We start from the raw sequence: 26,033 nt of genomic DNA on the forward strand, positions 1-26,033 counted from the left end.
TAGTTCTGATATTAAAGAACAAGAACGTCCTGTCATATAAATTGTAGACACCCGTTATAATGATCAAAATGCATTAAGAAAAAATCTGGGCTATTTCACTCAACTAATTGCCAAATTACAGTCAACTGTGATCCAAATTAAACAAAAGCAAACTGTATCAAAACATTCCTAATCATGCAAACAGACATGAAACACCCATGTCAATAACTAGGGTGAACAATGAAAATGCTAGGTCAGTGCACTGCAAGTCAACAGCTAAACAATGGGAATGTGGTTTAACTTGCATGCACCAAAACCAAATGGATTCTTCTTCTTGCAGATGAAGCATCACTAAGGGTCTAATCTTGCACCATTGCAGTCAAGGAGAGTTTTGCTACTGACATTAATTGGTGCTGTATCAGGTAATAAAAGAACATTGTTTGGTACAGATCAGTAAATTTCTCCTGGCTTCACCACCATTATTACCAAGTCCTGAACCCTTGGAAACATATTAAATCTTTAGGGTCAGACGTTCAAGCTGTGAAAATTCCACACATACCTGTGGGTGCATACTACTTGATTGTACAAATGTCTCATTTGTATATCAGATATTCACATGCAAGTATATGCTCACCTTGCTTTGAAAACTCTCTCCCTTCCTGTTAGTGCTATATTTTGTCAATTGCATCATTGTATATAGCCTTGTTAATTACATCACAAGGGTAGAGCTTATACTTTAAATATAAAAGGAGTGCTTATGAAATGTGCCAGATTGACAGCACCAGAAAGTGACCTTAGGGGGAAAAGTCTAAGATGGTGTAATGAGCTCTCACATGATCTAAGAACTGCCTTAAAAGCACCATTTTCCATTCCAAATGCAAGGCCATTTCTTTTACCTTGCCTTCAAACATCAACACACACACAGAGCACAGGCCAGAGAAAATCGTTGTTCAAAAAAAAAAAAAAAAAAAAAGCCCACTAAATTTTCCCTTTGGAGAGAAAAAGGGAAACATGAGAGAAAGAATCCCACATGTGAGAAATGCTGGTCAGCTTACTTTGTGCATTTCTGGAAGGTGCCCAGCTACTAGGATGTTGAGGATGTTAAAAGAACTCAATAGAAATTTCTCTGTTTATCCATAGAACAAACACTGATTTATACTTATGCTTCAAATCACACTATGGAAGGATCTGTTGTTTTAATTTAGCTGGAATACAGTCACACAGAGTCAAATGTGTTAATGAGACGCTGTCACTGTCCTATATCAAACAGTGACAAACAAGGTTTAGTACACAGAGACATCAGTATGCATAGTACCATGGCAAACACATTAGGAAATTCATGTCAAAGGTTAAAAATTTATTGATTGAAACACTCAAAAGGAGAGGAACCAAAATGAGGCAAAGAGCACTGAAGCTGAAATTGAGTGATTATGCAAAATGATCAATCAATACCTAACAAAGTCCCGTTTTGGAGATGATGAATATTCATTATAGTCTCTTATTCAGTCAAACAGTCTTTGGTGAGGAAAAAAGGGTTAGTTCTGTTGTTCAATTCTGAGTCATTTTCCTGACTGGAACAAATTGATAAATTAAACAGTAATAAGTCACCAGGACCAGAGGGTATTCACTCAAGAGTTCTGAAGAAACTCAGATGTGAAATTGCAAAACTACTAACTGTAGTCTATCATTTAAATCAGTTTCTGTACCAGATGACTGGAGGATAGCTAATGTGACGCCAATTTTTTTTAAAAGGCTCCAGAGGCAATCCTGGCAATTACAGGCCAGTAAGCCTACCTTCAGTACCAGGAAAATTGGTTGAAACTATAGTAAAAACCAGAATGATCAGACACCTAGATGAACACGATTTGTTGGGGAAGAGTCAACATGTTTTTTGTAATGGGAAATCATGCCTCACCAATCTACTAGAATTCTTTGAGGGGGTCAACAAGCACGTGGATATAGTGTACTTAGATTTTCAGAAAGCCTTTGACAAGGTCCCTCGCCAAAGGCTCTTAAGCAAAGTAAGCTGTCATGGGATAAGAGGAAAGGTCCTCTCATGGCTCAGTAACTGGTTAAAAGATAGGAAACAAAGGGTTGGAATAAATGGTCAGTTTTCAGAATGGAGAGAGAGAGAGTTAAATAGTGGTGTCCCTCAGGGGTCAGTACTGGGACCAGTACTGTTTAACATAGAATCATAGCACTGGAAGGGACCTTGCTCTCATGGCAGGACTATGTATAATCTAGATCATTCCTGACAGGTGTTTGTCTAACCTGCTCTTAAAAATCTCCAATTATAGAGATTCCACAACTTCGTTAGGCAATTTATTCCAGTGCTTAACTACCCTGACAGTTAGGAATTTTTTCCTAATGTCCAACCGAAACCTCACTTGCTGCAATTTAAGCCCATTGCTTTGCATATTCAGAAATGATCTGGAAAATGGGGTAAACAGTGCGGTGGCAAAATATGCAGATTATACAAAATTACTCAAGATAGTTAACTCCAAAGCAGACTGCAAAGAGTTACAAAGGGATTTCACAAAACTGGGTGACTGGGCAACAAAATGGCAGATGTAATTCAATGTTGATAAATGCAAAGTAATTCACCTTGAAAACATAATCCCAACTATACATATACAAGAATGGGGTCTAAATTAGCTGTTACCTCTTCAAGAAAGAGATCGTGAAGTCATTGTGGATAGTTCTCTGAAAACATCCACTCAATGTGCAGTGACAGTAAAAAAAGCTAACAGAATGTTGGGGATCATTAGGAAAGGGATAGACAATAAGACAGAAAGTATCATATTGCCTCTATATAAATCCATGGTACACCCACATCTTGAACACTGCATGCAGATCTGGTCACCCCAGCTGAAAAAAAAAAGATATATTGGAATTGGAAAAGGTACAGAAAAGGGCAACAAAAATGATTAGGGGTATGGAACAGCTTCCATATTAGGAGAAATTAAAAAGACAGACTTTTTAGCTTGAAAAAGAGATGACTAAGTGGGGATATGATAGAGGTCTATAAAATCATGACTGGGTTGGAGAAAGTAAATAAGGAAGTGTTATTTACTCCTTCTCATAACACAAGAACTAGAAGTTACCAAATAAAATTAATAGCAGGTTTAAAACAAACAAAAGGAAGTATTTCTTCTCATAACACACAGCCAATCTGTGGAACTCCTTGCCAGAAGATGTTGTGAGGGCCAAGACTATAACAGGGTTCAAAAAGGAACTAGATAAGTCCATCGATGGCTATTAGCCAGGATGGGCAGGGATGGTGTCCCTATTCTGTGTTTGCCAGAAGCTGGCAATGGGCGACAGGGGATGGATCACTTGATGATTACCTGTTCTGTTCATTCCCTCTGAAGCACAGGACATTGGCCACTGTCGGCAGACATGATACTGGGCTAGATGGACCTCTGGTCTGACCCAGTATGGCTGTTCTTATGTTCTGATGTTCCTACTTTAGATAAAACAGACAGAAAGAAGGGAGATAAGAGATATGTTAGTAAAGATGGAGAAAATCCAGCTTTTGCTGGGGTGGCTGGTCAGTCACAGACAGATGTTTTAGGCTGGCAGAAGAGCCATGACAGCTGTTTTTCTGGTTGGTTTGATCAGGTCCCTCTCCTTCACTAGTCCTTCTCAGGCTGAGCAGAGCTGGACGGGCTGTCTCATCTCACCATGCTGGTGCTGTGCAGCACAAAAGCCAAGAGAGATTGGACAGGAGGCAGTTAGTGGGGGAATGGAAAAGAGCACACAAGGGAGGGGAAAACAGAGCAGGATCCCTTATGTGTCTGGCTGGGGATCTTGCTGGTGCAAGGATGATGTCCAAGCACCCCCATGGGAGTAGCAAGGTCTGGTGTCACGGTGATCCTTCCTGCAGTGATGGTAAAAAGTTTTTTTTGTCCTTCCCAAAGTCTCTTCCACCAGGGTCCCCAAAAAGGCAATGTATGGAATGGTCCATCCTCTCATTATTTTGCTCACAATTAGACCTAATTTCTGAAGCACCAATTTTGGTCCATTAATTTCTGGTCCTCTACTCCTCTGGTTTACCAGTCATAGTCTTAAAACAATCCTTGAGTGGTATTAATAAGCCCTTTAAACGAGTCCAGTCTTCCTACATCTTTTCCTTACACAATTTTATAACACAGTTCATTGTGACCACTCATAAACCTTTACCCACCTTTCACTGGGTAGGCTAACAATTAAAGTAGGCTCCATTTATTACAACAGACTACCTCAAAGGGAAAGTGACCCTGCTTCCATTGAAGTCAATGGCATAATTCCATTGGTTTTAATGATGTAGGAGGAAGGAAGTTCAGTCTCTGTACCCATTTATTCCTTGGCCTCTCTCCTGAGACTAGCTAGAAGGGCACCAAATGTGGCAACTGTGTTTATGATACAGAGACCTGTCTGCTGGGAACTGGACTAAGATCACCAACCCACTGCACAGAGGCTACTCAGCAGCCATGATGGTCATTGGAGATCTAGATAAGATCTGTGCTAGTGACCTAGGGGTGAAAATAGCTTTGTTTATCGTTCCCAGTGGCATCCAGTTCCCTGGCTAGAGTAGGATTTCTAATATAAACAACCATTAATCTTTCTTAAGGTGAAAAAGGTCAGAAAAGCAAAATTTGCTATATGTTGTCATTTTGTTTTTATGGAAGAGGAAAGCAGTTTTTTGCCCAATATCTATTTAAAATATGCATCCATATTTTCAGTGATGATTTATTCTTTGTCCAACTTTCATTTGAGAAGAGATTAAACTCTACACAAAGAGTAAACCCCCTACAGCTGTGTCCACAGCAACATTAACAATGCCACACAATGGCATCCTTTAATCGCATAGAAGCAAGTGACACCACATAACGAGGCAGCAATGTATTAGCACCTTTGACAATCAATCTTTAAAATGTGTTATCCATTTGATTGCAGATGTAAATCAGCATCTCAATGTTACATAGCTAATTTTAAGCTTTTAGCTTAATAGAATCTGCTCTGTAAAAATGTATGGTCTTAAGTCAGGAAAGCCTCTAGGCATTTTCTGAAGTACATCCCTATTCAAGACAGCACTTCTTTGCTTAACTGTAAGCACATGCTTAAGTACAGCCCCAAACAGGTCCTGACTTGGGGCCTACTACTGGACAGTGTTACCTCAGGTACAATTCATTTGTAAGTCCAACGTTAGGATTTTGGACTAGTATTGCTTTGTACTGGATGGGGCTTAGATGTTTTGAGAGAGGCACCATACAAATAGGTTAAGTAAATACATCATAAAAATATAAGATGGCTTAGAAAATGTCAGCTTTAAGAAAAGCTCTGTTTCACAGAAAGGATAGTCACCTGCAGACCAGAGCCAACATTAGTTATAATCGCATTTTACAAAGTTAAAATGAGTGTTAAGATTGCAAAAAATCAAGCATTTAAGCGGGTACATAATGCCTATGAAGTATACAATATCTGTTTGCACCTATCTATATTTTATGGGTTGTACTAAGGGATACAAGAATCTGGACATGCAGCAGAAAGGGTAGAGGACATATACTGCTCCCTCCGCACACTATCAGTGGAGATGTCATGGCAGAAAGGGACCCTCCTCTTGAAATGCTGCCAGAGCCTGTCAGTGCTTGAGGAGATAAGGAGCTTGATTTGATTTGATTTTATTCATTCAATAGTGTTCGTAAGTTTTTGCCATTTGTTTTCAGCCTTTGTTTTGTAGCTGACCTAAGTTTCCTTCCCTCTGTGAGCCAGGAATGCGCTGAGCCCATTGGGAAGACATACCTTTTGGTCCTTCAGTATCTTGCAGCAAGTAGTTCCTGCCCCCTGCCTCACCTGATGTAGTGAGGCCCCAGGGGTTTTATTGCTCCTTGGGCAGGAGATACAAGGGTGGTGGGAATGATGTACATGAGTGCTGGAGCACCATATAAAGTACATAGATTTAGTTGGGGGAGTAGTTACTTAGCCTTGCTATATGTCTTTTCATTAACATCTCCCCTTTCCTTTGTTTTTCAGATCTGTGGAATGTGAGAAATGTTGCTGACTCAGCACCTGGCCAGATGCTCACAGCCCTGGCAGCCCCATTAAAGTAAATATGTTGTGATGACTAAGTGCAGGTCTAAACTATGGCTTAAGTCGATTTAACTTGCATTGTTCAGGGGTGTGAAAACCTCCCCTCCCTCAAGTGACGCAAGTTTTGCGCTGTCTACACCGGCACTATATCAGTGGGAGATGCTCTCCCGTTAACATAGCTGACACTTCTCACCAAGGTGGAGTAATTATTCTGAGGAGAGAGTGCTCTTCTGTTGGCATAGCATGTCTTCACCAGACGCGCTACAGCTAGGCAGCTGCGTCAACGAAGTGTTATAGTGTAGACTTGCCCTAAGTGCATGTGTTAAATAATCTTAGATTTTGCCCTGTGTTTTCCAGAGCTACTCACATAAGACAAAAAAGTTGTCAAAGATTAACCTGTGTTAAGCGTTTTTAAATAAAAGTATTTTTCAATCTATTTTTGTCTCCTTTGCTGCTCTGGATATTGGACTTTTTTTTAAAATAAAGATACTCAATATACTCTGCATTTGATGAAGTGGGTTTTAGCCCACAAAAGTTTATGCCCAAATAAATGTGTTAGTCTCTAAGGTGCCACAAGGACTTCATTATTTTTGTGATTTAAATGTAAACTATCCATAAGAAAGTCCTTGAATCCATGTAAACATCAATCAAGCTCTACTGCTAACAATATGACATTCAAAATATGCTGGTCTTGTAACCATTTATAATAGGACTTAAACGCTATATATTGAATATTCAGTGTCCAAGGCCTGGTCTACACTGGAGGGCGGGGGAAATCAATCTAAGTTACTCAACTTCAGCTACGTCAATAACATAGCTGAAGTCGACGTACTTCAATCTACTTACCGCAGTGTCTTCATTGCGGTAAGTCAACGGCTGACAATCTCTCGTCGACTCCGTCACTCACCCTGGTGGAGTACCGGAGTTGACGGGAGAGTGCTTGGCAGTCGATTTATCGCATCTAGACTAGATGTGATAAATCAACCCCCACTGGATCCATTTGATCCAGCTGCCCGTTATCCAGTGGGTAATGTAGACAAGCCCCAGATAAGTGTTCAGACAGAGACAGTACAGTAAATAGGATGCTCTTTATTTTTGGAAATTGGACATTCTTTTCAATTATTCACAATGCAATGGTTTGTCAACATACTGTCAGCTCATTGAGTAAGCATCTAATCAGGAATAATCATACTGCCCAGTGAAGCTAATGAAAGCTTATTTCCTCTGAATGGTTTGGATTCACAGCTACATTTCAAGATTCAAGTTAACATGACAGTTAAAACACAGTTCTCAAACATTTTCACATGCTTATATTTGTAGGAAATGCATAATTACTTATTTGTATTGCAATAGCTCTCAAAGGCACCATTCAAACTATACAAGATACATTATGGAAGGCTTTAGAGTTTGAGGCATTAACATTTTTATAAATCAGATGACGAACAAGTGGCTCAGATTTTCTACACGTGCCCAAACAATGGGTGTTCATGAGTTGTAACCACACATGCACAAATCCCATATTCATGAGTGCAAACTGGACCTGCACAAAGATATGTGCACACTTTTGAAAATGTGGACCTTCAGGTACGGAATAGTATATTTTATTACATTAAAAACCTCTAACTCAGTGGCAGATAAAACTGCCAATAAACTGTACTTGTATCCTGGATCCTGTTCTGGATTTAACATCACTAGCACTGTCAAACTGTTACTATTTGAATGGGATGGTGTAGACATGCGGACTCACCCCTGCAGCACCTTCTGCTGGTGACTTCTGGGAATTAGCTCGTTCCAGCTTGGGAGCGCCCTCTGCAGGCCGGTGATCCACCTTACCTGTGGCCCCCATGTCCCTCCCAAGACCCCGGTGCCCCATTTACCTGGGGTGCTGCCCCCTGGCAGTAACCTCTTAACTTCAGGGTCTTCCCATCTCAGGGGAACCCCCACCCACTATCCCCACCTCGCCTCAGTATATGGCTACTGCCAGTCATTGTCTAGCCCCCACGCCCTGGGGCAGACTGCAGTATCAGCCTACTCATCACTGGCAAGGTTGGGTTTGGACCTGCTGCCTTTGCAGCCCCCAGTACCCATTGGCCTTCTGCTAGGCCACAGCCTGGGGCTTTCCAGGCTGGAGCTTCCCCAGCTTCTCTGCCCTTCCCCAGCCCTGCTCCACTCAGGTACCCTGTCTCTAGCTCCCTGCAGCCAGGACCATCTCCCTCTACAAACAGAGGGAGACTGTTGTCTACCCCTGGCTTCTCTGCCTTTATAGGGCCAGCTGAGTCTGTTTGGGGCATAGCCCCAGCTCCAGCCACTTCCCCCAATCAGCCCAGCCTTTTAGAGCTGCTTTCTCCAGCCACAGCTCCCTCCCAGGGCTGGTTTAAGCCCTTTTGGGCAGGAGCAGGGTAACCACCCTGCTACAGATGGATTCATCTCTCTTGATTCTTCTCACATAGTTTTCAGCACTGGCTAATAATTAGTAGTAGAAGGATGGTCTTATGGATAATGCGTAATAGGTGTCAGGAGACTTGGGTTCTATTTCTGACTCTGTCACAAGCTTCCTGTGTGACCTTAGACAAGTCACTTAATTGCTCTGTTCCTCAGTCTCCTCATCTATACAATAGGGGTAATAATATTAGCTTACCTCACAGGGTGTTGTGAGGCTTAATTCACGAATGTTAGTAAATTGCTTTGAGTTCCTTCAATTAAAGGGGTTATATGTAAGTGTAAAATACTATTAGCAGTGAAACCATTCTACTAATTACTCGCATATCAATATAAATGGTAAATAAGAACCATGATATAATGAAAGACCCACTTTCCTTCTTACCCATCAAAACACCCAGGAGAAATAACATACCTAACAAACTCCTCCGCTGTTCAATTGGAAGAAGCTACATCCCCTCCAATTCCAAAATGTCTGGCTAGAAGATAGAATCCCACAAATATTGTCTCCTCAGTGCACTGTACCATTTCTATAGCACAAAGATGAAACTTCACAGAGAGGGAGAACAGAAATTATGTATAAAAGATGCAACAAAAAAGTTAAGTGCAAGGCGAACCTTTGTTGAGATAACAACGTAATATAGAAAATAAAATCCACACATTGTGAAACCAGCTTTCACAATTGAGGCTCTTGCTGGCATTTTCACTAGAATGAGCAAGGAGGTAATGGATATGGAGTGACAGGGAAAATGAATTAGCTTCTCAGAATAGGCTGAGGGATATTGGCAGAGCTGTCTGTATAACCACTGTCCATGCTTTACCCATTCAGTGGATAGACAGAGGACCGTCTGTCTCCATCGCTATCCATCCAACCTTGTAACAAGCACTAAAGGGACCTAAAAACCCCACATCCAATATATTTGCATCATAAGGTCCTAACATGTGGTTGGAAGGCACCAGTCTTATTGAGCCAAGATTAATAGTCATAAATGTACAAGACATCCTTCCTCTACTTCAGTGGAAGAGTTGCATGTGGGGTGGCTGCAGAACAGAATTATAATGAGGCAAAGAGTAAAAGTAACTGAGTAAAGGAACTAACTAGCATGTTATGCTTTTCCTACACCGAGCTTGTGCTATGGTAACTGCATGAAATTGGTGTCTGAACAGAATTTAAAAAACATCAGGATTTGTTTTTAAAATGAATACAGTATGAGTATTGTATATACTGCTGCCGGTGTTGCAGTACAATGCCAATGAAATCTGTGCCTAATAGAAATAATTTTCAATTAAAAAAACCCTTTTCTCTCTTCTGTCCTGTGATAGAAACATGTGCCAACTTCCAGAATTTGCTGAAGCAAACTGTGACTATGACATGACATTAAAGCCCTGTCTAGTTGTCTAGTACAGAGAAAAAATATAATGACTGATATTTTTTGCTTAAGAAATTTTTTAAAACTGATCTTTTTTGGAAAACTTTCTGCCAAATTTGCCAACATTATCAAAATTTTCTATTTTGTGTGAAAAAACTTTCTGCAACATTTTTAATTGCTATTTTCATAAAAAAAAAGTAAAAATAAAATTTTGGTAAAAGTCTGATAAAATATTGATAAAAATAGCAATACTAAAAGTCAGAGTTTTTGTGAAAACCAGTAAATGGATTCAATTTAAAACTCCACAAAACAGAAATAACTTTAAAAATCTCTTCAAAATAATCTTCCTGTTTTCCAGTATTCTCTGTATAAGTCTGTTGTGTGAGGCAGCAAATGCTATGCTATGTAGGCAACAAAACTCACTACCCTAACGAGGCTCAGAGGGTGAAAAATCCAGGAAAGTTTTAAAAGATTTTAATACTTACATTTGAATTTTATCCCTCTTCTGCTAGTTTGCTTTCTCAGTTGACAGGTAATCGGTTAGCTAACCTGTCGGAACAAGCAAACTTATTCCCATGCATAAATTCTGAATGAAAAGACAAAAATGTCTGGCAAGCTACTTTAAAAATAAATACTGTGGAACAAAAGTTGTGACACCTTTTCCCACTTGTTAAAAAGTTATATTTTTTTTACCCATGATGTTAACCATCTTTATATATCAGGCCCCAAATTGAATGAGATGGTAGAAAAATCATAAGGTGAACCTTCTGAATTGAGCAGATTCAAATTTTGTGTTTGAGAATATTGCCTGAAGAAGAGTGGCCTGTTTTTCCTACACAGTTTATAGTTTTGGTTTTTTAAAGACAAAAATAGTCATAGAAAATTGAAATATATGATAAAATTCACCCCCTGAACATTTTAAAAATATGTCCATGACAAATTATCTCCATTTTTTGTCCAGCTCTCAAGCAAGAGAAAGTCCTTTGCAAAGCTTAAGATCTGAGCCAACAACCTTTACATGAGTACTCCCTTTGATTACACAATCAGCCCCTAAATCACAAAAATAGTATTGAACTGAACATTAATTACCTGACCTTTTGGCAGCGGATAGTAAAATACAAGCATCAGAGTTCCATTTTCCTTCATTATCTGAACTGATTTAGACCATGTTAGTTTTTATTATTAAAGAACGTGCAATATATTTAAACTAATAAAGTTTCATGGATGCCTCAAACAGGGCAGATAGCTCTTCTTCGGTCTGGGGACGAGGTGATAGTTTAGTCACTCTTTCCTGAAAGATTAAAGTAAAATTGGATTACATAAGGCTTTTTGCAAAATAAACAGTGTTGAATATACAGTAGAATGTCACACATTATTCAGCATTAATCCACACTATAGATTGCACCGAATTTTGCAAACCATCAAAGCATTTAATAAAAGAAACAAGGCTAATGCATCACCAAATGTACTTTAAATCAGTTATTTTAACAAAGTTTGTTTTAGTTTACCACACACACACACACACACACACACACACACACACACACACACACAGAGAACATTAAGGTTGTGAAGTCAAACACTCAAAAGCTAGGAAATGCCAGAAATTAGGTTGCCTTTCTAACCTTCTTCCACATATGATTAATAGATTCCAAGGCCAGAAGGGACCATTGTGATAATCTAGTCTGACCTTCTGTATAACACAGACCAGAGAACTTCCCCACAATAATTCTTTTTGAACTAGAACATATCTTTTTAAAAATAATCCAATCTTGATTTAAAAATTGCCAGACCCACCAGAAACCTTGGTAATTGTTCCAGTGGTTAACTACCCTCACCGTTAAAATTTTACTCCTTATTTCTAGTCTGAATTTGTCTAGTTTCAACTTCCAGACACTGGATAAGGCATGTTTTCTAATGCTTTAAATCGTCCTTGTGGCTCGTCTTTGAACTCTCTCCAATTTATCAATACCCTTCTTGAATTGTGGACACCAGAACTGGGGATGTCAAAAGGAAAATCTGTCATGAAGGCCACCTGCCTGCCAGATTTCAAGCCTCTGCTCCAAAGTACAAAGGAACTAGAGCTTTCCAGAGAAAAGGTTGGCAGAATTTACATGGACAAGGCCAACATATTTTCCTCTTGCTTTGTTCTTGGTTCCTGTGGCCCGCAACGACACCCAGAATTTGTAAAATAATTAATAATGCAAATAGGGCTTGATACCATACACGAATGTCATACATTCCTGATCATTTTAAAAATAGAGCAGATAAACTTTTGGACAGCCAGGGACCGATTCTTAGCAAAAATACTGCTAACAATGGCTTGTAACAATGAATTTATGCACATAACATGAACTGAAAATGATGTTCCAGGTGCAAAACTGACATTCTTCACTTGAAAAGCACTCTAAAATCCAGCTTTAAAGATGGTTACAGTGTTGGGAATTGAAGCATATTGGGAATAAGAAGGAACTTGTTGAAAGGTAATGTACATTGGCATCATTGTTGTTTACATAATGTCGAGATTGTTGAATGGGGAAAAAATCAATGAGGATTATTGTTTATGATGAAATTTATTTACTGCTAATATTTGTTATTAAAAATATTTATTGCCGAGTGCGATTCTCGTATAATATTATACAAGTACAGTGAAAAGGCCAATGCACTACGAGAACTGTTGTCCGAAAAACATGGAGGAGAGTGTGTTGCATCATGGTCCAATTTACCTGTAAATCTATATACCTCTACCCCGATATAATACGACCTGATATAACATGAATTTGGATATAACACGGTAAAGCAGCACTCCTGGGGGGTGGGGCTGCGCGCTCCGGGGGATCAAAGCAAGTTCGATATAATGCGGTTTCACCTATAATGCAGTAAGATTTTTTGGCTCCCGAGGACAGCGTTATATTTGGGTAGAGGTGTATTTAGAACAGTCAACGTACAATATTGAGCCCTATTTTTAAGCGTGTTTACTTACTTACTCTTTGTCTTTCTGATGATACCGCCATCTTGAATGGAAGTAATTCTAAAAGTAAATGTGTGTTTTGTCGTTTGAGTGAGGTGCTTTACTGAGTGTTTATATTTTATTAAAACCCCTCGGAAATGACTTCAGCGTCAAAAAAACACTCATGGAAGAAAAAAGTTTTCCAAGACAAATGGGAGAATTTATATTTTTTCATAGAGACAGAAGATAAAATTCAATGCCTTATTTGTCAAATGATTATTGTTCCCAAGGAGTATAACATGGGTTGGCACTACGACACGATGCACCGTGAAAAACAGGATGCACTCACCTGAAAAATTTGAGAGGAAAAAGTTTGGCAACTTAAAGGAGCATTTGCCAAGCAAATAAATTTCTTTTAGGAGATTAACAAGTCTAGCGAAGATTCATTAAGAGCAAGTTTTGTGATAGGTGAAATAACTAAATCATCGTGACCTTTTACAGAAGGCCTATTCTTAAAAGAATGTCTTGTGAAGGCCAGCGAAATTTTATGTACTGATAGGAAGAAAGTTTTTGAAGGCATAAGCTTGTCTGCCAATACAGTTGCCTGCAGGATAATGGATTTAGCAGATAATGTGCAAAAACAATTGATTCAAATGGCAAAAGACTTCAAAGCATTTTCAATTGCTCTTGATGAGAGTACAGATGCATCAGATACTGCACAGTGTGCAGTGTTCATTAGCCATGTAGATTGTAATTTGAATATAACTGTAGAATTGCTAGACTTAATGCCACTGAAGAGTACCACAATGGGATGCGACATATTTCAAGGACTAGAAGAGTGCATTGAAAAAGCTGCGCTGCCATGGAACAAACTTGTATCTTTGGCTACGGATGGTGCGCCATCAATGTGCTCTGAAAACATTAGTGTGGTTGGATAATTGAAGACCAAACTGAACAGCCACAATATACCAGGAATTGGCTTCACCAGTATACATTGCATTTTGCACCAAGAAGCTCTGTGTAGTAAAAGTCTACAAATGAAGTTATGGATGTAGTTGTTAAAACCATTAATTTTATACGTGCATGAGGGCTGAATCAAACAGTTCACTTCCAAGTATGGAGAGAGAATATGGGGAACTTCTGTATCACACTGAAATTAGATGGCTGAATTGTGGAAATGTTTTGAAGGGTTTTTTGCACTTAGAGAGGAGATTGATTCCTTCATGAAAATGAAAAACAAGGAGGTTCCACAGCTTGTTGATTCCACTTTTATCTGCAACCTTGCTTTTCTAACAGATGTAACTGATCACCTGAATGCACTGCACTTGAAGCTTCAGGGTCGAAAACAGGTGATAGTACAGATGTATGACAGTATTAAGTCATTCAAAGTCAAGCTTACTTTGTGGGGGAAAACAGCTGACTGCTGGCAATTTGGTCTATTTCTCAACTCTGAATGCCTTAGGAAAAGTTGAACTCAAATCCTTGAAAGAATATGCAGAGATCATTTCTAACTTACACAAACAGTTTGATGTGTAGTTTAAAGATTTCAAGGCACTTGAACCACATTTTCAACTTTTTTCCACACCATTTGCTGTGGAAATTGACAACGTTGCAGAGGAAATGCAGATGGAGTTAGTGGAGCTTCAGTGTGATACCATTTTGAAGCAGAAGTATGCAGATTTTGGACTTTGGTAGAATTCTACCGGTTTCTTTCACAAGAAAGATTTCCTATGTTATTCTCTGCTTCCGCAAGGGTAATGGCAATGCTTGGAAGTACATATATATATGAACAGTTTTTCTCTTCCACGAAGATAAACAAATCTGTGTTAAGGTCAAGGCTCACTAATGAACATTTGCAAGCAACACTAAGATAGGTTTGATATCCTGAGACGAAACTAAATATTGATGGTCTGGTTCATGCAAAACACTGCCAGCTAAGTGGCCAAAAATGAAATGACTGTCAAAATTAGCACTGACTTTTTGCATTACAGTTTTTTTAAAGTGAATACATTGACTTTTAATAGCATACTATATTACTCTTATTTTCTTCATTTTTGACTATACTTTTGTATCGTTGTATGAAAAGTGATGCAGCCCTAGGGCCAATGTGGCCTCGTGTGGCCCTTGTGATTTGAGTTTGAGATCCCTGGTATAGAGAAAAAGCTAACACGCCTTACATAGTGTCACATTACTTAGGACAAAAACTAAGGTTCTACCTAAGTTTACCACTAGTTTAACACTAAAAAAATTAGTTATTTATGGTGCTCAATGGTGTCATCAGGCCAATTTTCCTGCCCATCAGTGGAGCGCACAGATGGACTAAGAACACCTGTCCAAGCAGATGATGGGAGACATGACAACTGTAAAGGGCCACAATGTTCCCAATGGCTCTGGATGGAGTGCAATGAATAGAAGCTTTTAATATACCTTTAAATAGATGCAGCTTGCATTCCCTTAACACAGCCCTGGTGATATTGCCAGTACACAGAGAATGGAACTGTGGCTCTGCCTCTCTGAGCTGGTAAATTCTTGTGTCAAGGCTAGCCATCCACATCCCTGGTGCTCATCAGTGGTTGCAGCCAAATTATGGCTGCCTCTTGTATGTTTACATGGAGGCGAGGTGGGGCTAGCAAATAGGCCCTTTCTGACGTCTCCTTTCAAATCCACCCTTCCCGCCCCCCCAACCAGAACACCCACACAGGACCAGCCATTATGTTGGAACATAAACTTCTCCTCCAGATTTCCTTGCTGTGTCGTAAGCAGGATCATTTTCAACAGGTTCTCTCAAAAAAGAGCTATTTCAAATGTAAACATTTATGCTCCAAGGTTTCAAACCTCCAAACCGGCTGACTAAAACCTGTTGATCATTTTATTTCTCTGCGGCATGCATTTTATGGTGGTAGTACACTTGGCAGTGTTTGTTTATTTGTGGTCTCAATCTGGACCAAGGTGTTTTGCGAATATTAATAGGTGGCGTTGGTGTTCCAAAGAAAACTGATGGCTGGATCAAAAGAAAAAATATCAAAGAGTTAACTGTTTGAAATCCCCTTGTAGGTAACGTATTACACAGGCAGTAGCAAATGAATTTGGACCACATTATACTTTATTTACTAAATCAGGGTTTGAAAACACATTAGCTCACCCCGTTACACATGCAATCACTAATTACTGCTGCAGTAAAAGGACAGTAAATTAAGATGGGGTTCTGAATTAATAATCAGTTACAGATGAGAAAAAAACAAACAAACAAGCCACAGGTGAACCTCAGCAAAGCAACAACAAAAAAATATACCTCCTTGGGATGTTGTGTTTATAATTATCTGTAAAAAGTAATATTTTAAAGGACCAACATATTTATCAACACAAACTGTCAAAAAGGCCTGTCACACACATTTGGCAGGGCATCAGATTGGGAGCAAGAGACCTTGGTTTTATTGCAAATTTGCCACTAAACAGTTTGACAACTTGATCAAGTCACTTCCCCTCCTGTAAAATGGGAATGAGGACATCTTTTGTAACAGGCTTTGAGGTTTATAGATGTTTAAGTGAACATTTTGTATTTTTTTCAGCATGACAAATCTTCATATGTCCTCATTTACTTGGGAATTAATGAATTTTCCTCTAATTTCAGTTCATCTTACTTGAAGTGTTTTTTGAGAGTATAAAAATGTAAAGGGTATTAAAAGTTTAAACTGTTTCATTCCAGGAGGACATTAGTTCAAATTCAGATGGAGGGCAGTGGAACAAAGCCATCTAAGAGAGTATTAAAACTCCTTGGTAGGGAAAATCTAATGCAAAGCAAGTTTAATCATTCTTAGCATATAGCAGTCTTATAAAAGCATCAGATAGAAACTTACTTGCCTGTATAATTAGAACAGCTAGATAAAAAATGGGAACATTTTTCACAAAAAATTCTGCAAAAACATGTTCCTTTTCCCACCTGAAAAAATGTACATCTTGGATTATTTGACCAGCTCTAATAATTAGCCTGTTCTTTTGAAGATGAATTAATGATAGATGAAGACCAAACAACACACACACAAAATCTCACTGCAAGGAAAACCCGATCTGTACTAGGAGAAGAGAACTGACTTTCTCTATCATTTTCTCCATTTAAAACTGCTAAATGGAACATTTATTTTAAAAGAACATACTTTAAAAGTTTGCTTTTTAAGAAGAATCACCTGTGCTTTCCATCTTACCTGAGGGAGAGTGCCTTTGACTAAAGCAGGGATATCTGCTTTAGAATAACCAATTGCAGCTAAGCCATCATCAACATTCAGATCAAATAAGAATTTCCGGAGCGTGTCTGCCAAAATAAGCCCAGCATCTTTGATTTTGGCAGTGCGGATGTCAGCTCCTAAAATAAGACAAAGCCTTGACTGTAGGGTGTAGAGAGAGGAGGAAGCTGTTCTGGATTTAATTTAATCATAATAGCAGTGGCATATATCCACATATAACAGCCTGCTCGCTAAAGGCAACCCCAAATAAAACAGAGGAATCTCTATCTTCATTTTGCAGTTAGATTAGTTTGTAGAGATGGAATAAAACAAAATCAGGAGAGGCAAGTTCACTGCTGCTAGAAAGACTAACTGCCTTGTCAAGTTAACTTCCTCTCCCACTGTGCTTGCCTGGAAAAGCACTTCTCAGTCAGACTAATTGCTGGAAGCAGCGGTGGAAAGGAAGTTAGAGCAGGTCAGTGGATAGCCATAATATTCATTTTTAGGGACAAAGTGCTATATGCTCATTTTTTCAAAGCCTTGAGTTTGCTGACACCTAGAGGATGTGTGAACCAATGACTAATGATTCCCTCCCACTTCTCAATTTTATGTTGACAAGCATTCAAAGAGAGGAAGGGGGGAGCAGAGGGAAGGAAGGGGGCTCTATGGGTGGAGCTACCTCAGGTGTTTGGATAATATATTAGTTAGTATGATATAATAATATAGATTAGAATAAATAGGTAGATCAGATAGAAGATGAGGAATTACAGTCCTAGCAACAGCTATGAAAAGGAGGTGAAAGACTCAACATTTATGGAAAAGCTACAGTTGTTTCTTATAAAAAGGCTATTCCCCCTCCCTCCCTGGGTGTCCATAGCTCCGTTAGAAATGGGAAAGATGTACATGCATAAAGGCAAGGAAAACACCCCAAGTTTTATTTTTAACCATTTGGGCCAAATTCATTCCTTGTGCAAATCCAATGAAGTCAATAGAGTTACACCAGAACTGAACTTGTCTCATGCAGTTTACTGAAAAATGAGTAAATGTGAAACATAAGTACAGGAAAATGCACTCTGGTTCTCCAAGAACTCAGTGCAACAGTCAAAACAGTTCAAAGCTAATGGGAGGACAACAAACTCATTTCAGGGGGCTTAGATGTTTGGATAGTAAAGTAGCAAGATGGCAGTGGCTATAAGGGATTAGGCAATGAAGCATGATGGAGTCTCATATGAAGTTTCATGCTACTGGAATTATTGCCACGCAGTCAATGGCCATTCTCTGTGTTGCAGTATAAAGGGCAGTTAGAATATAAGGGCTTCAGGGAATGATCAGATAGCAGCAAAAGAGAAGGAAAGGAAAGAAAAGAATGAGGAAGAGAAGAGGAAGTCTGAAAAGCCAGACTAAAAAGGTGATGAAAAACATCCCAAATGTTATTGTTCCAGTGACCAGTCTTTTGCTAACCTAAAGAATGCATCACTCTTCAGGCTGCACTTATATTTCCTTTACTGCAATAAATCTACGGCCACACACCCCTATTTCCATTAGGAGAGGCATTAAGCTTTTATTTGGCTGTACTCAAATCTGCAGCTGTACATACACATAAACATGGCTGTTTGTTACTACTTTACTGCTAGGCACGGTGTTTGGCAACCTAACGTATTTGAATCAACTACTGCAGCCACTTGGACACTGAATTATGGTCCCAAAGTAAATACCCAAGATGAGAATCAACAAGTTCACTTATACACACTTGATTCATTTTATACAGAATCCTTTATATAACAGCAAAGCAGACAGTAACCAGTTGAATTTCCATTGAGGAAGTCAAATGCAACTAAGAATTGCAATGCCAGATACTCTGAGCTGGCCATATAGGATACATATTTTTAATATTTTCTCAGCCAATGTATAAGACAGAGTATTACCGTTTGAGTTATAGGTTATTATTGAAGGGCTTCTTGTAGGGACGTAGGAATTGCTATATATATATAATATAATCAGACGATTTGTCCATCTAGTCCAGTATCCTATCTCTGAGTGTGGCCAATAACAATTGCTTTGGAGGAAGGTGTAAGAAACCCCATATCCAGCAATTACAGAATCATCTGCCAATAGGGGAAGATTCTTTCTAACTCCATGAGTCAATGGGTGGCATATGTTCTGAAGTAGAAATGTCTAAATCCCTTCTAATGTTGTATATATCCTTTTTAAAGTAAGTATAGACATTCTCACAATCCATCTAAAGGTCTAATCTTGTCTTGAAACCTACCAAGCTCTTAGTCTCTGGATATTTGGTAGCAATGAGTTGTACAGGTTAATTATCCACTGTGTAAGAAAATATTTCGTCTATCAACATGTTTCCTGCTTGCAAGTGTTTAATTGTATTTGTTTTATAATCACTTCCTTTTAGCTAATGCAGATGCAGGTACTTAAAGCTCTCTATGCTTTATGCTATCTACTCCTAAGTGTCTTCCCTTCTTACACACCAGAGACATCAGTCATGACTAATCTCTGCTAAATGAAATCAAGCTAATCTTCATTTCATACATGAGTTGTTTTCAATTTGAAAGTTTTCCAGTTAGAAAGAAGATTTCTAGGGTCAGCTCCTCTGCTGTCATGTGCCACATTACCTGCCTGTGAGCCAGCCTGTGATCCTGCCTGTGAGCCAGCACACCCAGCTGCAGGATGATCACCCCAGAGCAAAGATGGAACAGGTGGGAGTACAGAGCTAGAGCAGACGTTCTGATATGACCTAACTTTCCAGCATAAGAAGAGTGGCCAGGGGAAAGGGGAGCATGGCTGGGATGTCCTTATGCTGCACCACTTCCTCACTATAGTGTTGGCCCCTTGGAGTGTAAGTTGAGGTCTAAAAAGACAGAGGATGAAACCTAAAGGCTCCTTTAACTTCCGCCTGGAGACCCATGGATCCAGGATTGGGGGAAGTGACAAAGGTGAGCTTTACCCCATCTTTACACAAACTATCCCCCCTTGTGCTGTGCCCAGCCAGACTCCAGGATCTAGCCCTAATTTTTAGATTCTGAACTATCACAACCCACTTTTTAATTCTTTCTATATCGAGATCCCCCCCCCCAAAAAAAACCTAGTTTTGAAAGAACTTTGTGATGCATGGCTAGAAAGGGTTAAACATTCTGCAAAATAAATAACCCTCAAAAGACATGTGGGAAGATAATGTTTGTGTTTTTCTGTTTTTACATATATATGAGTAGGGTCAAGGATGTAATCAACAGTCCCTGCTAAGCTGTATTCTGATAATTCAGAGATCAGAAGAAGATCCTAGCATTTAAATGAATTGTAAACACGGGATATCTCTGTATTTCTCTCTCTTTGAAATGTACTGAGAATAGTGAAGGAACAAGCAAATGGCCTTATATTAATTCTATAGTTAAGTACCGGTGATGGACCTCCTTCAAAGTCATGTTAATCAGCTTTTGAACTCCAACTTCTCAAAAGGGACATGAAAGTGGATAAAAGATCCTTGGGTCCTGATTCTGTTATCTCAGATCTGCTTAGGCTTTATCGGGGAAGTTTGAGTAGCAAGAATGAGGTCCCAGTTATGCTGGTATGCCCTGAATATGATGTTTGGACATTGGACTATAGCCTATGAACTATATCTAAAATAACTCTTTGCAACTACAAAGCTCACCATCTCTGATATAAATCTGCACCTAAATGAACTGAACTCGTGTGTGTGTGTGTATATCTCTCTCTATAGATTAGATAGATCTTTTAACCATACTCTCTCTCTCTCTTGTTTTTTAATAAAGTTTAGTTAATAAGAATTGGCTGTAGTGCGTATTTGGGTAAGATCTGGAATATTCAATAGCTTGGGAAGTAATGTGTCCATTCCTTTTCTTTTATGTGATGAAATAAGATTTTCAGGAATCTTCATTATATTTGACTTAGGTACCTGGATGGAGGCCTGAGGCTGGATCACTTTAAGGGAACTGTGTTGTTTGGAATTCTGAGTAACCAGTGAGGTAAGAAAGAAGCTGTTTTATGCTGGTTTGGTAAATTTAAGTATTGGAATATCGACCAGCTTTTTGGAGTTTTGCTGCCCCATTCTTTGCAGTTCACCCTAATGGAGTGATCACAGCTGGCCCCCATTGGGACCCCGGTCACAAACTTGATTTGTACCAGTAGGTTTTATGAAGAGAGATTCATACCTAGTATCTCTGCAGCCTCCAAGTGCCGTTCGGGGCACATCTCTGCTGTGAAAGTAAATACTGCGGGGGAGGTGAGTACCACAGAAAGACCATGTGGCTGGAAAAAAACAAAACAGTGCACATTAGACAGACTTCTCACTGCTGCCACAATAAATTTGTTAGGCTAACATAATTTAAAGCTTGTTAATGTAAGATAAGTACAAGAGCTAGGAATATGTAGGAAAATGAAAACAATCAGTTCTTACCACCAGAGGATGATCGACATTATAATCCTTTGCTCTGTAACTCTTCACCAAGCCAGAAATAGGGTAAGACATTCCATGGCTGGAGAAGAAAGAAAGTGGTCAGGGAACTAGCCTGGGACGTGGGAGACCTCAGTTTAATTCCTTGCTTTGTAACACTTCCTGTGTGACCTTGGACAAGTCACTGAGGGGCAGAATTTTAAATGTATTTAGGAGCTTAAGTCCCACTGAAGCCAATGGGAACACTTCAAAAATCTTCCCTTAGTTGCTCTGTGCCTTAGGTCCTGATCTATAAACTGGAGATCTCAGCACTTCTCTACATCACACATTAAAAGATCATGAGGTGTTCAGATACTGGGATAATGGGGTTGGCTCAAAGTACTGAAGACATTTTTCACCTTACTATCAAAATCTGGGAGCTTCTTATCATGCTAACAGTGCTTAAGGGAAAGTTTTGGAAGTTTATTTACAAAGGGGATTTTACTTGATCAAACCAAAGGAGTGCAGAGACGAGTTCAGAATAGATTAATATTTATAAGAAATTGCAATGATTTTTTATAGAATTTTGGGTTTAGGCCTTGATTCAACACATTAAGCCCATACGTAACTATGAGCATGGGAGTGGTGCCACTGACTTCAATAGGAACAGTCATATGTACTTTACTGAACTGAAGACGTGACCGTCATTAGCTCATCTGGATGGGCATTAACATTTTTGTGGATATAATTAAAGAGCTTTAAGTAATTATAGCTCATTTTAGCCTGCAAAACAATTAAGCCAGTAACAAGTTTTATTGCATGTGGCCTTGATTCACGAAAGGCAGAAGATTTTTCCTCTGGGTATGTTCACTAGCTTGTTATTATAGGGGTGTTATTGGTGTTTATTACAGGGCTGCACAACTGAGAGAGTTAAAACATATTTATTTTTAGAAGAGTGAACACTGACATTTGATTTTTTTATATAAAAAAGAAAAACATTATGCAACCTTTGCCTACAAGCAAGGTAAAGTAGGTCAAATTTTGGTCCTAGAAACTTTCATAAGACTGGACTGTGTTATCCTTATGAATAGCAAGAAGTACCTTGCTCCACAAAGGGTCCTATCAACTTCAGTAGGATTACTCATGACATAAGGTACTCTTTCACGTGAAAAGGATATGAAAATCTGGCCCAAAGCATCTTATCAAATCACTAGTTCAGGGAGTGCTTTTCTGAAAGCTTCCTATGCAATCTGAAACAAACACTAAAGAAACAGGGTTTTAGAAAGGGGCTGACAAACGTCTTCTACTCACCAAAGATGAACACCAGCATTTCCAAAGCCGATACCAGCAAAAGCACTTGCTAGGTGCATGTTAGCCCTTGCTTCATGATCATCTGGCATTCTGACAGCTCTGTGCACAAACATTGAACACTAAGAAATCCATACCTGCAGTGACTCACTCAGGAGAGGGGAAAACACTCATTTGGGGGGTAATAAAATCGGAACTAAAATAAAAATAGAAAGAGAGCTGGGCAAAGGATCAGATAGAAAGAGAATCAAAGAGAAAGTCTGTTTACACTAAGCTGCTTCAGTAAAGGCAAAACTTACCCATCACTGTGCAGCAGCTGTGTAAATGAGATTGTAATGGGGTGGCTGCCCCACTTCAGGAGAGCAGGGGTTAAAAGCAGCCCTTGGAGAGGGCTGTGGCTGCGAGCCAATTAGAAAAGGGGTGAAGAGCTGCCACAGCTGTGGCCACATCCAATCAGGTCACAGCTGGCCCTGATATAAGGGCCAAGGGAGGAGCTGGGTCAGTCTCACTCCAGCCTTGGAGTGGGAAGGACCTAGCTGCCTGAAGGAGCACAGGGTACCTGAAGCAGAGCAGTGTTGGGGAAGGGCAGGCAGAGCTGGGGAGCTCTGGCCTGGCGAGTCCCCAGGCTGAGGCCTTGCTGAAGGCCAAAGGAGGTACTGGGGCTGCAGGGAGACAGCTGGGTCAAGAAAGGCAGCAGGTCCAACCCCCTTGCCAGTGATAAGTGGACATCAAACAGACTGCAGTTTGCCCCAGGGAAAGGGGGCTAGATGATGACTGGAAGTAGCCACTGAGGCAAGGTGGGCTTAGAGAGTTGGGGTTTCCCTTGGGAGGGGAGACCCAGAGTGTGGGGGTACTGCGGTGGGCAGAAGCCCAAGGGAAAGGGGCACTGGGGTCCAGGAGGGACACGGGGCCTGAGGCAGGAGAGACACCGGCCAGCAGGGGAGCACTCTGAGTACTGGAATCGAGCTAATTCCCGGATGACCAGCAGGAAGCGCTGTGATGGTGAGTCTGCAATCTGCTACTGCAGGGGTGGCCAACCTGAGCCTGCGAAGGAGCCAGAATTTACCAATGTACATTGCCAAAGAGCCACAGTAATACATCAGCTTCCCCACTGCCAGTGCCTCCCACCCATCAGCAGCCCTGCCCCCTCGTTTCCTCCCCGCACCCCCTGATCAACTGTTTCATGGCTTGCAGGAGGCTTGGGGAGGGAGAAGGGGTAGAGTGGAGGCAGGGCCTGTGGCGGAGCCAGGGATTGAGCAGTGAGCACTCCCCGGCACAATGGAAAGTTGGCGCCTGTAGCTCCAGCCCCGGAGTCGGTGCTTATACAAGGAGCCGCATATTAACTTCTGAAGAGCCACATGTGGCTCTGGAGCCACAGGTTGGCCACCCCTGTGCTACAGGGACACAGTCCTCCATGATTGTTGTGACGATCAGGGTCCAGACACCCCAGGGGGAGAACAGAGGACTGAACTCCGAAGAATAAGCAATTGCATCAACTGACTGTATACAGTATTACTGTATTGCAAACGTGTATTGAGTAAGGCTTTTTCCGAAAGACGGTGATGCACTGGTGATTAATATCATTGTGAAATGTATGTATTAGCACTGTATGAGGAATTATTGATACCTATTGATATTCTGCTCTGAAATCTGTGACCAAACAAAGGGAGAACAGGTTCTCTACCAGCCAGGAGTGAAGGCAGCTATCTAACTGTCTCCAGTGTAAATTAAGCTTTATGGAATCAAAACAATGGAAGCCCCATTTACACACATCAGTAGGGGGATGGGAAGTCAACAGGAAGGGTAGAATAGCAGAAGATCACCCTGACGGTGGGGACAAAACAATGCATTTTTAGTAATGGAAGGGGGACAAAGACATTTTAGTTATCTGTCACTTAGGGAACAGCACTTTGATTCTGGGAATGTTGGGCTAGGGATGCTGGCAACTTGTAAGAAAGAAAACTGCTTAGACAAAGATTGTAACATGCTGAGATTAAGTTTTAATTATTAGGAAGTTTTAGTCTGATGTCGGTTTTATTTGTAACCTTTCCTATCTCTTTTCACTCTTACTTGTAATCCCACCGCTTTGTTAATACACTTATTTTTGCTTTATCACAAAACCATTTCCGTGCTGAGTGTTAAACTGAAATGTGGGTTTTCAGACAAGCCACCAGGCTGGTGTGTGCTCTGTCTCTTTGGAGGCAGCGAACTTGATAATGTCTGTGAGGGTCCAGTGAGAGGGGCTGAGCACCGCAGGGGAGACGATTCTGGGGAGACTTAGGGCTGGAAGGGCAGTTGGTGTCACCCAGCAAGAAGTAACCAGGCTGGTGGAAGCCAGGGTGAGGATAGGTGCTGTGAATAGGCTGTTGGTGCCAGGGCTCTGAGCCAAAGCTGAACAGCACAGCAGCACCCAGGGTAGGGGGTGACACAAGCCCTTTCTGGTCTGGGTGATCTTCCAAAACATTACAATTTTTATTATAGTTTAGAAACTGGAATTACGGCCACTGTTCCTTCCCTTCCCCTGTGTAGGGGTTCCTGCCTACTAGCATAAGTGCAGATCCCAGACCTCCCCCAGCTCTTCCCTCAACAGCATCTGATTTGGTGCTGGCATGGAGCCTGCCTTCAGAGCTTCAGAGGATTTGGCCACTCTCCCCCTCCTTGCACCCAGGTCTGCTTCAGGACTTTGATGATACAGAAAGACTCTCATGGGCAAATTCAACCCTATAGTTATCCTAAATAGGATGTCAGGATATCTATGTGCTATAAAAGCCTTTTAGATGGAAAAATGTTGATCCTTAGATTATAAAAAACAGAACAGCTGAAAGTTACTCAGGCTAGATCTTCATCTCCCACTGAAGTCAACAAAAGCCTCTCCATTTGGGCTGTACCCTAAATGAGCTACTTTCAAACAAACATATCATTTTAACATCTCACAGGTGAACGTTTACTTGATGTACCTGCATAGTATTTTGTATAAATGTCCTTTCACTATATTGAAAGTCATAGAGACAGATGAGAGCAGTACTTGTGTGTCCTGCCTAAGGTTGTTATGGAAAGGTGAATATTAAGAGGTACCATTGCTCTAGGATTTAGCTGTGCAACTCATGACCATACCTCAGGGATTCTCAACTAAATCCTCATACATAGCCCTGTACCCCAAAATCCCAAGTCAGCTGGCACAAGCCAGCCATGGGTTTTTCTTTGCTGTGTAGACGTACCCTCACAGTCTAGCACTCAGGTCCTCACCAGCATTCTTCCTGGCAGGTGTTCAGGATCAAACCTATCATCAA

The 26,033-nt window shown here is 40.4% G+C and overlaps 1 protein-coding gene across 3 annotated transcripts in view; it reads right to left on the bottom strand.

Annotated features, from left to right (window-relative positions):
- Nucleotides 1-8,348: 8,348 nt before the first annotated feature.
- The window catches only part of ADHFE1 (alcohol dehydrogenase iron containing 1), a 33,843-nt gene continuing 16,158 nt past the window's right edge, over nucleotides 8,349-26,033 (bottom strand). For 2 of the 3 annotated variants that reach the window (XM_045007929.1, XM_045007930.1), the window contains exons 10-14: nucleotides 22,747-22,845; nucleotides 21,460-21,538; nucleotides 21,215-21,311; nucleotides 17,013-17,170; nucleotides 8,349-11,151 (exon numbers count right to left, since the gene is read on the bottom strand). In XM_045007929.1, the coding sequence (XP_044863864.1) occupies nucleotides 11,068-11,151; nucleotides 17,013-17,170; nucleotides 21,215-21,311; nucleotides 21,460-21,538; nucleotides 22,747-22,845 (517 nt within the window). In that variant the 3' untranslated portion in view covers nucleotides 8,349-11,067. The remainder of the gene's footprint in view (nucleotides 11,152-17,012; nucleotides 17,171-21,214; nucleotides 21,312-21,459; nucleotides 21,539-22,746; nucleotides 22,846-26,033) is intronic. The other variant, XR_006577483.1, reaches the window with a different exon arrangement.

Source organism: Mauremys mutica, chromosome 2 (genome assembly GCF_020497125.1).
Source record: "Mauremys mutica isolate MM-2020 ecotype Southern chromosome 2, ASM2049712v1, whole genome shotgun sequence".
In the NCBI taxonomy this organism is placed as follows: Eukaryota; Metazoa; Chordata; order Testudines; family Geoemydidae; genus Mauremys; species Mauremys mutica.